This window comes from Odontesthes bonariensis, chromosome 19 (genome assembly GCF_027942865.1).
Source record: "Odontesthes bonariensis isolate fOdoBon6 chromosome 19, fOdoBon6.hap1, whole genome shotgun sequence".
Lineage (NCBI taxonomy): Eukaryota > Metazoa > Chordata > Actinopteri > Atheriniformes > Atherinopsidae > Odontesthes > Odontesthes bonariensis.
Window position 1 is genome coordinate 35220241 of NC_134524.1, and position 14514 is coordinate 35234754.

At 39.4% G+C, this 14514-nt stretch overlaps 1 protein-coding gene across 2 annotated transcripts in view; it reads left to right on the forward strand.

Moving 5' to 3' along the window:
- Positions 1-2211: 2211 nt before the first annotated feature.
- The window catches only part of senp3b (SUMO specific peptidase 3b), a 41418-nt gene continuing 29115 nt past the window's right edge, over positions 2212-14514 (forward strand). Inside the window, exons 1-5 of one of the 2 annotated variants that reach the window (XM_075451214.1) lie at positions 2212-2343; positions 6078-6203; positions 9380-10060; positions 11674-11787; positions 12273-12384. In XM_075451214.1, coding sequence (XP_075307329.1) covers positions 6116-6203; positions 9380-10060; positions 11674-11787; positions 12273-12384 — 995 coding nt within the window. In that variant the 5' untranslated portion in view covers positions 2212-2343; positions 6078-6115. The remainder of the gene's footprint in view (positions 2344-6077; positions 6204-9379; positions 10061-11673; positions 11788-12272; positions 12385-14514) is intronic. The other variant, XM_075451215.1, reaches the window with a different exon arrangement.

Here is a 14514-nt window from a genome sequence, read left to right on the forward strand (position 1 = left end):
TTTTAATATGAATGGGAAAATGGAGAAGATGTGTGTAAATTATACAGTTTTTATGGGCTTCAATTTTGAAATACAACACCAGATTGGGGTGAGACTTTTTGAGGGTCTGTTTGAGGAGGTCTGTTTAAATCTACAGTGAAAATGGTCTGTGGAAACCAGGAGATTTCTATTAATATAAATCTGAAAATGGAGAAGTATGTAATATTAGACAATAGGAGGTCTGCTAAAGTGAAATTGCTCTGTGGAATATTGAGAATAATCTCTAGAGAATAGAGAATCTCTGTTTATGCGCATCCTCTGTAACAGTTGGTGTCCAGAATGATCACGCATGCTCATATAATAGAGTAGAATTGAATATAATAGATTAGCCTTTATTGTCATTATATATAAAAATATAGAAAATACAAAATATATTTAAAAAAAAGATACAAATCTTCAGAAAATACAAATCATCACCAAAAAAGAAAGAAAAGAAAAAGAAAATGAAGTAAAATAAGAATAAGAAAATAAAAAATACAAATGTACAAAAATTTTAACAATAAGAGTTAAGAAGCAATGACAATAATTTAGGCTACATATTTGTTTGAAAGACACAATTAAAACATTGTGACCCTTGTAACCAAAAACAGTGGCAGTAATAAATAGACAGTAGTAATGTTATTTCACATGTGCATTTGTGAGTGACCGTGGTGGTTAACTGTGGTTATAGCTCTGGGAAAGAAGCTATCCCTGAGTCTGTTTGTCCGGGATTTTTGTGACTTGTAGCGCAGTCCAGAGGACAGGTCAAACAGGCTGTTGGCTGGGGTGGAATGGATCCTCATGTCTGCACACTGTGTGCACCCTTGTTAGACATCTGTTCAGAATAATCATGCATGCTCATGTATGCTCACTGATGCAACCTTAAATAGACATTCTTAGGTACTTTTGGAAATCCTGGGTGTGTGCTCTCAAGGATGGCCTAGAAAGATAAGCTATTGAGACATTTGTTATGGCCATGCGAAGATAGTGGGCTGTCTCATCTGCATGCTTGGCACCTTGCTGTCTCCAGAAGATCATTTTTGCCTCGTCTTTGTCTCCTGATTCTTCATCTAACACCAATACTATTTTTGAGTACTTTTGAACTTAGATGATTCAGTACAGCGACTTTATAGTTTTTGGCTGCAGGTGCGGCCATCTCACTTAGAGAAAATATTGTCCCACGACAGGAAACAGTTTCTTTTTAATATGAAGTTGAAAATGGTGAAGATACAGGATATATTGGGGATTTCATGGGACTTTCATTTTAAAAAATAACAACAGATTGGGGTGACACTTTTTGAGAGTCTTTTTGAGGAGGTCTGCTTTCAATATGTAGACAAATTGATCCGTGGGAACAGGGAGTTTCTTTTTTATAGGAATCTAAAAATGGAAAAAATAGGTCAGATTAACAGTTTATTGGGGCTTTAATTTTGAAATACAACATCAGATTTTTTTCTTTAATGTTCTCACTGAGGAACTGGTAAACTCTCTGGTAGGAGAGCCTATACATTTAAGTTTCATTTTACAATTTATCATCAGACTGAGGTGAGATTCTTTGATTGACTCTGAGGATATGTACTCTGAAATGAAACTGGAATGTGGAAACAACACATCACTTCAATATTATTCTGATATTGGGAATTTGAACTCATGTTGAAATAATTTAGAAATTTGAAATCATAATTATCTATGTGTTATTTTATTTGTTATTACTATTTAAAACATTTTTCAATGTGATCCATATTGTCTAGAGGAATCTTGCTTGTACTTATACAGCTGCTCTTAAACTTGAATACCCAAATACAACAAAACAAAGCGAGACCTGGATTGACCAAAAATGTTCATGTCACACACACTCCATTTTTATATGCTCTTGTTTTTAGTCAGTGATTACAGTTAATCTTCATGAAACTGGGCCCACTGACAAACTTACTGTCAAACCAGCCTTTGACCTGTGGAACGTGCTGGACCGAACCAACGGAAAGGGGTGTCAGTCTGGGGGTTTAATTGATATGAATATATTAACAAGTTTAAAGTCAAAGTAATGGCATGATTGGGCGAGAGGCGGGGTACACCCTGGACAGGTCCGTGGTGAATAATACAGTATATGACCAGTTAATAGGCTGTTCTACACTCCAGTCCAGTAGGGGGCAGTTTTGCAACACCATTTGCCAACCATCAATAAACCACAAACAAGAAGGGCGACATCTGGCTGTTCCACACCTGATTTAATTGAATGAGGGTTCACAGTACTTAGAATTGGTCTTGGTTCTATTTTAGAAAAATAAACGTTCACTATTCAATTAGGAAATTTGCAACTAAAAGGTAAGCATACAGTCATTACATGTACCGATGTTAGGCATGCAGGCTTTGCCGGGTTTTTAAATGAGTTGCTAGCATGCTATCTGCATATATAGTGCCTTGGTAGCTGGGGACAACATGGCTAACGGCTAACATGTTAGCACGGACAGATGACAAGTTATCGAAGAATTCCGGTCATTTCACTTATTGCATATTGTTTGCCGGGGTAGTGCAACAACTTTAGCTAACTGTAACTGGAGTTGAAAGGATTTTTGAGTTTATTGTGAGGTGTATTAAAGCTGAAGTGGTGAAACTGACGGCCATTCTGCTAGCTCCGCGCGCACAATATAGTACTACAGTATAATGATCTATTTCCTGAATAAGTTCTTAGTATGGGGCATTTTACCAAAATGCCTTTTAAAGAAATTTTCCAGGCTAGTGAATTCTTGTGGTTTTTAAGCACTAATTGCCGCCTTTGCTGTGTTCTTCACGTTGCTGCACACAGAAATGACATTGAATAGCCCGTAAATCGCATCTGGCTTACTGAGGTGCACATGGTGATTAGATTGCAATTTCAAAGGGAAAAATGTTGTAGTAGATCATGCCTTGTGGTTTTTGATGTCTTGAAACTATTTTTAATGGACAGTTAACCCAGAAATGTTGAACTTTCATCAACGTATTACAGTGTTTACGAAAGGTACGAACATGCCTCGAGGAGGACGGTTTTACGGAAAGTTTAGCCAGTTTGTATTCAGGATATGTGCATAAACCACTTTTCCTACTTAAACAGCAGTGAATATGCTGCCGTGCCATATTGAAAGATTTCTACTTATTAATATAATGAATGTGCCATTTGTCTACAGATGAATGAATTTATTTGAGAAATATGAAACTGAAAATATCAAGCTGCCAGTCTCTGTTTCGGAAGCAAATCTTGATGAAAAAAATCATATGGTTTGTTGATTGGAACTGAATAACCAAATTCTAACAGAACTGATGTGATCCTCTGTGTCTCAGTTGATTGGAACTGAAACTAAACACAAGTTTCTTCTGCAAACCTTCCCAGTAAGTTGATAGCTTACTGTCTCCTGCTGGTGTGCATATTACTGAAGTGTTTTACAGCAGCTTGCAATCTGCCAGGCGACTGGAGTGGATGCACTCAGCAAGCGATTGGGATAGCTCGTCGGGCATTTCCCATTTTTTGAAAGTCAAACTCTACAATATGCAAAGAAAAGTTGTTTTTCAGAATGGACAGGTGCACCTCTGTAGGGACTGTAGCCCTTTTGTGAGAGACCTCGGGGACAGATGCCCTCAGACTTGAAGATGGCAAACAGATATATACAAGCTGAAAACGTAATAAAATTATTTTTCACAAGATACGAGACCAATAATCTATTTGTCTTACCCACAAGTAATGGATGTCTCCAAAAGTGGCATTATTTCAGTCTTTTCTACCATAGAGCTAAACTTAGAGCACTGATGTCGTCTTCTCATTCATTATGGACAGGTGTCTGAAACGCCTTAATCTTTTCCCACAATGAATGAGTTCATCATTAAGTGCTGATACTCTAAAAGTTCCGAGTTATGATTTAATGTTAAGCCTTTTATTTCCCTCTGTTCCGTATAAAACTTGAAATGATATACCTTTGCTGATGCGTTAACATAAGCCACAGTGTTTTTAGCTGGACTCCTTCTTCACAAGACCCTGTAAATCCTTTGCTTGCCAGAGATGCAATGGTTTTAAGTTCAAGGTTCAGAACTGTCCTTTTTTTTTGCCTCGTCATTCAATTTGTCATGTATTTATACTATATTAAAGTGTGTGCTTCTTGTTGACTTAACTTTGATCTCACCCATGACCTGTCCATTGTTATCTACATAACTCACAATAGTAACTCACAAGACACTTATGGCTTATTTCACGCGGAACCTTTTAATTTTCAGTCTATTTTTCTACATTTTGTCGGTCATATCGGATACTCTTGCTTTGCTTAATATCATTATAGACTTATAAATATGAGTCCAAGTGTGATGCTGGTGTCTTAGTCATTTAAATATTGCTCTGATACCTATGAAATACAGTTGACCTACACTACCGGTCAAAAGTTTGGACACACCTTCTCATTTAATGTTTTTTCTTTACTATTTACATTGTAGATTCTCCCTGAAGGCATCACAACTATGAATGAACACATATGGAATTATGTAGTCAGCAAAAAAGTTTGAAATAACTAGTTTTGAGATTCCTCAAAGTTGCCACCCTTTGCTTTGTTGACAGCGCTGCAAACTCTTGGCCTTCTATCAATGAGCTTTATGATGGAGTGACCTGGAATGGTTTTGACTTCACAGGTGTGCTTTGTAAGGGTTCATTACATAACAAAGGCTACACCAGTTTTAGAATTAAAAAAGCTCCAATGAGCCGTCCAGAGGACAGGTGGACAGTGGTGCTCCGTTACAGCTCCATTACAGCCAGGAAGGGCAGCGTCTGCCTCAAACTCTAATTTCTATAACATATAAAGTAGGGATCTGCACAACTAATCAGTTGGTAGGAAGGGTGCACAAAGTTGACTACTTTTTTAAGAATCAATAAATTTTTGTGTGGGACAGGAGGAGACTTAAGTTACACTAAGCAGAGACGTCGGACTAATATTTCTGCTGCTGTTTCTGCTGCAGTATGCACCTACAGCAGACGCAGCAAAGCATGGCATTGTTTCACTCACATGGACAACAAAGTTGAAGGCACATTATGCGGGATGAAGCTAGCTTACCACGGTTCTACCAGCGCGATGAAGACTCACTAACTGTCACAAAAATATTACAGTTCAGGAGCAAAGGGAAAGCAAAGAAGAATGGATTTGTTGTAGCTAAACACTCGTGTGACAGCAAATGACAGGAACAAATAACTGCTTTGGTGATGTTAGTTTAATGTTTAGTCATGACATCATCATGGAGTAGTCTATTTTAATACACTTGATTAGTCGACCTCAAAAATCCCTTACAATGCAGATCCCTCTTATAAAGACTCCAGCCTTGCATTAAGTGTAGTTTGTGAAAGAAACGCAATATTTTCTTACTTTATTTTAATGTACATAGAAATGATTAAAAGGCTCTTTTATTTAAGATGTCAAATGGCTTGTGCCACACAATGTGTATGACAGTGGCGGCTGCTGACTTTTAAAACAGGGGAAGCCCATATTACGCCATTGGGACAAAACTACTAGCTAACACGACAAACAAATGCACAACAGGAATATGATTGACAAAACTTCTAAACAACAAGGATGTGTTTCTTATTTACAGCGTAATATTTACAAAAGTGTATGTGTGTGAGGATGGAAATGGAAACGATGGGAAATGAGTGAAACTCCGACAGCACTTTCACAGACAACCAGTCTCTTTCGTATCCGCTTTGGGACTGAAGTTCCAGCGTGCTTCTCCCCGCTTAAAAATTCAGCTGCCACAACATCTCTCATGATGGACAAACACTAACTCCAATCATCACGACACAGCCCCTCATATTGACACGCCCACGTCTAATCTACCCCCAGAGACGCCGGGCTGCCTCGGAAGTGATGAGTTTTTGTCGATTTAGCCAATGATGACCTAGAATTGTAGAAAAAAAACTTGACCCCCCCCCCCCCCCCCAGGGGGAACTAAGCTATGGCTGATGTTACTCCACAAACTTAGAAAAAAATGAAGATTCCTTAACTTGTTAACAGTCTGTTTGGTTTAACCACTAATGCATCGTTTGCTTTTTGTAGGTGACGAACTGGCGCAGATTGTGGGTTGTCCGTGGACCATGCGAGACAGTGGCGGTAGCTTGGCCCAGAATCGCTGGCAGGGAGACCTGGGCCTAACTGCTGTAGGGCAGGACAACACTGGAGGAGGTGGGGACTTAGTTAGGGCCTACTCTATCCTCCATTCTATTTTCTTTGAGCTAAAAAAAATCAGTCTCTGCAAAACATTTTAAAAGATGTCTCAATTCCTAAAACGCACCTTCTTAAGTGAAAAGTGAGGAATGAGCAGGCTGTGGGAGGGCCTGTAAGCGAGGATATGCCAGTGAATCCTTTGTGGAAGTCTTCTTAGTGTCTGATATCTGAACAGAGGATGAGACGGTGTTCTACCATGGTCAATTGAATTCAAAGTGAATATATGCATCGTTACCAACACCTTTAACGCTCACCTGACAGAAATGATCAAATACAGCACTAGGAAAAAATAATGTGCCTCATGCAAGAACATTTTCGTATTTCTATTCTAAATTTCTCTCACTTTTTTCGTAGGAAGGTCTTGTACGAACACGCCACGTCAGATTCAACAAACGCTCTTAACTTGGGGGAAAAAGTGTGTAAACCACCTGCGTAAATGATGAATGCCACCCGTGCGTATTTAAGGGCACGTGCACGAGGATGGTACATTTGTCTGTGCGTCCTCTCTCCTGTGCCAGGAAGTGTTGAGTGTTGAGTCATGAGAATGGCATCAAGGCCCAAAAAGAACAACTTTAGGGGCTCTGAGACTGAATTCTGCTTTCAGAGATCCAGAAAGGAAAATCTGTCATTTTTAGCAGTGTCAGCAGTGGAATTATGGGACCTGCTAAAGCCAAGAAATTACGAGTGCTGTTAATTCCATGTCACCTGTAGTTCATAATGTCACAGAGATAAAGAAGAAATGGTTTGATATGAAAATGGCTTTTAAAAAAAAAAAAAAAAAAAAAACTCTTGCCATGACCAGGCGCTCGATGACTGCAACTAAAGCCGTGCAATCAGTTGTTGCCTCATCATGATGGCTCTTTGATGGGGTGGTCCATGAGGGGGGTCTTCTGGAACCACACCTTCTGGTCTGCCTGGGCTGGTTCAGGTAGTAGGAGACCCTCGTCCATGGCAATATTCTGCAAAACGCAGCATGCCATATTTCTCTGGGCTATAGAGCAGTTTGCCCCCCGCTGTATCAAGACACACCCACCTGGCCTTCAGCTCACCAATAGAGCGCTCCACAACAGCACGGGTTTTTTTGATGCGTATATGTGTGCAGTCTATTGCTGGGTGGAAGTGGGTTTGATCGGCGTGTTTCTCTCTGGAGTTGTGGCTCTTTCAAGCTGCATATTTGCAGCAGTCCATGGGAATCTAAATCGCGATGTCAGCCATTCGCCTGTCTCCGTAAGGATATCTACACGGTCTCGTAACACACGCTCTCCTCCAAGAGCCTGACGCGCTAAGGCATCCAAAAGTAACAAGTCAGCCGCTGGTAACACTTCCCATTGACCTTGTTATATACAGAGTCAACTTAACATTCAATTAGTGCATAATTTAAGTTGAACAGAATAATCAGCATAATTATGCGGTATAATGTATATATTTATTTATGTTTGCTTCAAAGTGATTAAATATACAATCCATTAGTCAAGCAAACTTGATTCGAAATAACAGCGGACTATTTTAGGAAACTCCTACGACAGGTCTAGATCACTGTAAATTCTGTTCGTACCTGGAAGAAAACGTAAAATACGAAAAAATTGGTTAATGCGCAAATTCTCTTAAATCAGTCGTACGCACGACTTAAGAACAAATCTGTGCGTATGAATGGTTGTTGCATGAGGCCCAATGTTTGGATTATGCTTTTGTGTCATTCGTCTCATGTATTTGATGGTTGTTTAAAATTATTCAAATCGAGGATCTTTCAATTAGTTCTCCCACCAGAGAGGAGCCAAGGTGACAGCATTTTAACTAAGACACAAGGAGAAGAGTTGAACCTGTACAAATTTGGACATTGGATAATGAGTCAGAGTTATGTTGGAGGTGATGAGTCGGGTCATAAATGACCTTCTCTTGATTTATTTAGGCAATTCTTTACAAATATTTGCGTGCTCAGCCTAGTTTTCAGGACCAAGTACAGACATGGAAAAAAAGTACACCTCAGTTTATGTTCAATAAATCATGACACGCCAAGTGAACTGTTGAGCAGTAAAGGTGTTGGCATTCAGTACTGTACAAGAGAAAGTAAAGTGATGATGCTTTCAAAAACAAGGCCAAAAACAACAATTGGAGGGTTCTAAATGGCCCCATACAGATCTGTCTATGATCTTGCTTCTCATTCACTTTGATTGGAATGATGTCTTGAATTGCTGTCTTAACCCTTTCTGACCAAAGTGGTTCCAGTACTGGTTTGGGGCTAGTGCTAAGTTGATTCTAGCGAAGAACAGGTTTGGTTTTCCCCTTACAGAATACGCCACAGGGTGGCACAGACATGTTCTTGGACCCGTTTAAAGTGAAATGATTATGTGGGTCTTTGAGTTTCTGTAGAGGACCACATTGTATCTTCATAAAAATAGCAGATGGGTGTTGTCTTGTTTTCCCAGCAAACAATTGGCACCAGTCTATTATTACACACTGCAACAGCAGTTGGTTTTTGAGGCCACAGGTATTCTGAGAAAAACAAAACATATTGCCAAGTAAAATGTAAAGGGAACAGTGTTGGTCAAGTTACTTGGAAATAGTAATTAGTTACTGATTACTTCTCCAAGTAAGTTATCCAGATACTTTACTGATTACTTATTTTCAAAAGTAATTAGTTACTTTACTTAGTTACTTTTCAAAAACATGATGCACAACCTGAGTACGCTATAAAGCAATAAACCTTTCAGCCTAATTTTATTCTTTCTGCATATTCCATTGTATAGAATTTAAATAATAGCCTAATAATAAACACAATAACAATTGTCATATTCTCTCTTAAGGTATCCTGCAAATTACTTTCTCTGCGGTAGCTTGACACCGCTTTTGGTCGGTATTTTTTCTACAATGCGTTGGAAGGATTCAGAGTCTACAATGTTATTATTTGAACGAAAATTAATCTTATTATTAATTTTCTATGACTTGTTCTCACATTCTCTTTGAATCTCTGTTGTCTTATCTCAAAACACTTCATTTTCTATATAAACTCATAATGTCAAATGAAATGGGCTTAAGGAGATTTTGTTTGTGACCTGAAAATTTGAATGCTATGGGGTCATCATTGTCCATGGTTGAATACAACAGTTATAATTGTTGACCATGTTTGTGTTTAGGTGGGATTCCTGGAGACCACCTCATAGACCCAGTGTCGGGCCACAGTGTGTCCAGCCCTATGCACCTCAGGCTTGGGCAAAAGGAAAAATTGTGGACACACGAGTATGTAGATGAGGAGGATGGGACAGGTGAGATTGAGACGATAGGTGATGAGGAAGAAGTAAACAATCTGTATTCAGAGAATCTGGGTGAATATGACGGCAAGGCTTGGGAAAACAATGGCGAGGAGGAAGAGGATGATGAGGTGGAAGAGGACGGAGACCAGCAGAAGGTGGAGTGGGAGATCATTGATGTTCCTTCCCAGTCCACCCAGCACCATTATTCACATCAGCACCAACATCATGGACAACAACACAAGGCTGATAAAGTTGGTGAAGCAACTGTAGAGAATATTTTCTCCCAGGCTGAAGCAAGAGAATTGTTCAGGTCCCATCTCAGCAGGTACAGGGCCCTGAGGAGGCTGAGCCGTCTGCGATCCCATGGAGTTCAACTTGCCCAGAACTGGAAGAGCTGGCGCCAAAGGGCCCGATGGATACGCTCTCTGGGGTACCAGTGGCGTCGAAGAGGGCTAAAGTACAAACTGTATGGAAAGCAAAAGAGGATAAAAAGATGTCAACTAACAGCATACAACAATGAAGAGGATGACTGCAATGAGGAGCATTTTGCAGTGTCTTACAGAGGTACAGATATGCCGATCTAAACTTTCCTACCTTGTTTTTTGTCTGCCAATTCCAGTTTTTGTTCTGACTCGGGGCAGTTCACAAATACATGTTGATTAAGATTCTCAGTCATCCTGGGTTGTATTTATATATATATATATATATATATATATATATTTATAGTCAGTAGGGATGTAACGATGCATCGTGGCATGATTTAAAAATTTGTACAAATGTGTGACGATTCGCACCGGTTGACAGAAAAAAATAATCGTGAATGCGAGTCTTTTTTTTTTTATTTGAAATGGGTTGTTATCTTAAAAAAAAAAAAGTCGCTGGTTGGTGATTCATTTGTTCGACCTCAGACGTCAAGTTACGTGGAAGAAATGGCGACGGTAGGCAACAACTTTGAAATAGAAGATGCGCCGAGCGGTTTTAAATCACCATTTTGGATTCCCCATATACACAAATACAACTGGTGAGAAATGGACAGGCAAAACCAAAACAGCATGTAAATATTGCAAGAGACTGCTATCATATACCGGCAACACGAGCAACAGGCAGCAGCATATCAGCCGCCTCACCTGTGTGAAGCAAAGTAACGTTACGCCACCTGAGCGAAAATTACCGAGGGGGCAAAACATCCTGACAAAAGGCTTTGCATCTCCTCTCCCCCATAACAACACAAGAGCGCAAGAAATTATCAGGGCAATTGGTTATTTTATTGGAAAAGATTTGAGGCCATTTTCTGTCGTTGAAAATGAGGACTTTTGGCTGTTGATGAACACATTGGGGCCAAGATACCGTATCCAGTCACGACAGCACTTCAGCCAGGTGGTGGTCCCAAAACTCTACCAGGAGGTAAGAGCTCATGTGGTTGAGGTTCTACTTCAGTTGCACTTTTTTTTTATAAGACACAAAAAAAAGTGTTTAACAGTGTTTCTATAAAGAAATGACCTCTTTTGGTCAAGATTTTATATTCTTTTGTTAAGATGTGAGATTGTTTCTAAAGAAAGGAGATATTTTTCATGTATGTTGTTGTTTAAGATGACCATGTAAGTTGCACTTTTTATTAAAGGAAACAAACGGTTTTACAGAGTTTCTGTAAAGAAAGCACCTCTAAGATTTTTTTTTCCAACGAATAAAAGATCATTTTATTTAGTCATAATTTGTCTGTAGCTCATTTTGATTAAGAAAATCATATCGTGAACAAAAAATCGTGAACTGTATCGAATCGTGAGTTGAGTGTATCGTTACATCCCTAGTTGTCTGATATAAAAAATGGCCCCAAAATATCAAAAGATGATTCTGAAAATTGAAATTCTGGAATTTTGAAATTCCAGAATTTCAAAATTCGGACTACTGGAGAAAACATTTATTTTAAGAGAGAACAAAAGACAACATGATGGCAATCTCTTTCTAATAAGTTTACCAATCAGTAACTTTTCAATCACATTTCCACAAAAATATTGTTGATATACTTTGTGAATATCAGCTTGCAAGTTGCACCTCAATGTTCTGAAGTTACACTTGAGCAGAAGCAGTAACATTTAACCTTCAGCAAATAATTTATTTGGAGTTCAATACAAAATATCGTTCATGTCGTATGTAATTTATTTCATTGTCACTGGTAGCTAATCAGATAAATGGCCCTTCTTCAGACAAGCAGGAGGAAAAGCTGAGACGGGAAACGGAGTTCAAGCCAGTGGAAGTGTCTTTGAGTGAGGAGCACATAAGTTGTGTAACTGGTATGGATCACAGATTCTCGTATTTTCTGACTTGCAGACATTTTTAAATGTTTCTTTCAATGTAAAGTGTGTTTGTTACTTTGACATACCAAAATTACATTTTGACATATTTGCCATTTGAAGTAATTGGCTTGAAGCCTTAGACAATCGATGCTTAATTTGGATTCCAAGAAAATTCTTGGAATCTGCAAGATATCTAAATTGATTATTCCCAAAAAGTTTGGTTGCAACTTGGTCATATTGCAGACCTACCCAGTTTTAGGGTTCTCCTTTTTTACATCTTTACATTAACTTTGTACTCCAACTGAAGATCATATTAGACAAAATATCTTGAGACTTTCGGATAGACTTGAGTCCCTTTATTCTTTTTTAGCTGGATGCATGTATCGCAGGAAAAAAAAGAGAAACTAAAGAGTTAATCTTGACTGAAAACTAGTGTGCATGCTGTTAAGATGACAATTTTTTTGGTTATCTTCTGTTTGTAGGTATTCTCGAAGAGTCTCTACAGCAGTATGGCAGTTTGATCCCTGTCCATGTCGATGACATTGGAGAGAAACTTCAGGACATCTTCAAAGAGAGCTTTTCCCAGCCGCAAAGGTAAGAGATGGTTTGGTCACTTCATCTGTGCGTGCCTCTGTGTGTATATAGACATCAGTTAAGTGTGGAATATGATATTTCAATTAAGTTTTATTTGTATAGCACCACATCACAACAAACGCCATCTCACAGCACTTCAATGAAACAGTCCAGTTAAAGCCAATGGGAGTCCAATTCATTAAAATGTAAATTAGTCCAATTCAGACAGAGCCAATTAAACAGAAAGTAGCCTAACTAAGGAAACGATTGCACTGAAACTTCTCTTGGATCCAACCTTCCATCTTGAACGTGCACAAGGCAAATGTGGAAAGAAAAAACTCCCTTTTACAGGGAGCCAATGAAAACTGGAGAAATATGATCTCTGCTGTTAGTTCTCATCAGAACTCAGGCTGCAGCATTTTGGATCAGCTGAAGGCTTTTCAGAGAATATGTGGGACAGCCCAATAATAAAGAATTACAGCAGTCCAATCTTGAAGTAACAAATGCATGGACTAGTTTTTCTGCATCACTCTGAGACAAGATGTTCCTGATTTTAACAATATTACGAAGATGAAAGAAGGCAGTCCCAGAAACCTGTTTTATATGTGAGTCAGAGGACAGATCCTGGTCAGAAATAACTCCAAGGTTCCTCACTGTAGAACTAGAAGCTAAGGAAAAACCATCTAGAGTACAGGGTTTCCGTGGAGTCATAAAACGTCATAAATTTAATAAGAATTTTAGGCCATAAAAAGTCATAAAAACATCCAGATTTTCCATACAAGGTCATAAATTACATTTTTCCACGTCTTAAATTTATATGCTCGTTCATTCATTAGTTCTACCATCGCCTCTCCACCTCGAGCCCATACGCTGGTGGCGGAATTCATTCGTTTTGCCTGTTGTAGTTCTGCCTGAGGAATCTGGGTGGTATCGCGTGAACTTCAAGATCCATGCGCCAGTGTAGCACTTCCATAGAAACCCGCGCAAACTTCAGAGCTTCACTGCCGGTGTTCTGTTCATGTAGCATGTAGCAGGTCTATGGTCGCAAGGTCTACTTAGCCTAGCTCGTATTGTGTCTTAGCTTTTACTGTCTTAGTGGATTAGTGAACCTATCGGCGTATCACAATGGGGAAAGTGCACATTTAACGTGTTATGGCTAGAAGACGGTGCGTTTAAAGGGGCACTAGGTAGCATTTTCACCTAAAATTATAGCCTTCAGGAGTTTATCAAAGGTTAAACAAGTCAATGGTAAGTGAATGAAGCCTGTCTCGCTCCCAACGGGTCTGTATGCTGAGAATCCCATATGTAACTTCTGCAGGAGCGACCCGCTTCTGAAGTCTCGTGATGCGCGAGAAGAGTCGTTTGTGTTTACGGCACTTAGCTAGGTACTGTATGCTAGTTGTAGTTGTAGGCTATGTGTTCGCTTGCGTTGAAGAGCCAACACCAAGCGTTTCATATTCTGCCTTTCACAGACTGAATATGAAACGTTCGATGTTGGCACTTCCCATCTTTGTGAAATTTCTCCAAGCGTGATCTTGTTCACCTACCATAGTGATCTGCGTTTTAGATCGTAAAGAAACAGGTGATGATGGTGCTCTAATTCCTCCTGAGTTCGAGACGTAGCCTAGCTTCAGAAATACACGGACTGACCTGATTAGAATAAGAATAGCGTTTTGATCCAAACAAGAATTGTTATCTATACATGAAAATGGATTAATTTGTTCGGATTATGATTGTAATCGGAATAGTGTAGAGCTAGTCTGCGTTTATTGCGGCGTGTATGTTGGTAGTGCCTGCGCGTATCTGTCTAAGATGTAACTTGATGGCAGAGGAAGCAGAGGGCAAATCGGGGTCAAAGATGGCCCAGCTCCTTTCAAAATCAAATGCCCTCAGGCGGGCAAGCAAGGAAAAATTGGCTGAGCTGAAAAACGTTGAGGAGGAGATCACCGTTAAAGGGGACGAACTGAGACGCATGTAGACAGTAGTTGTTCATTTACAGTGTTACAGTTTACAGTTGTAACAGTTATTACAGCTGTACATGGTACAGTTGTTTACAGTTAAAGGACAAGACCGTTTTTGTCGTAAAGTGGGTGTTACTGACGTTATCGTCGTGCTACTACCACAGACAGCCCACAGACCTGCTGCCTATTT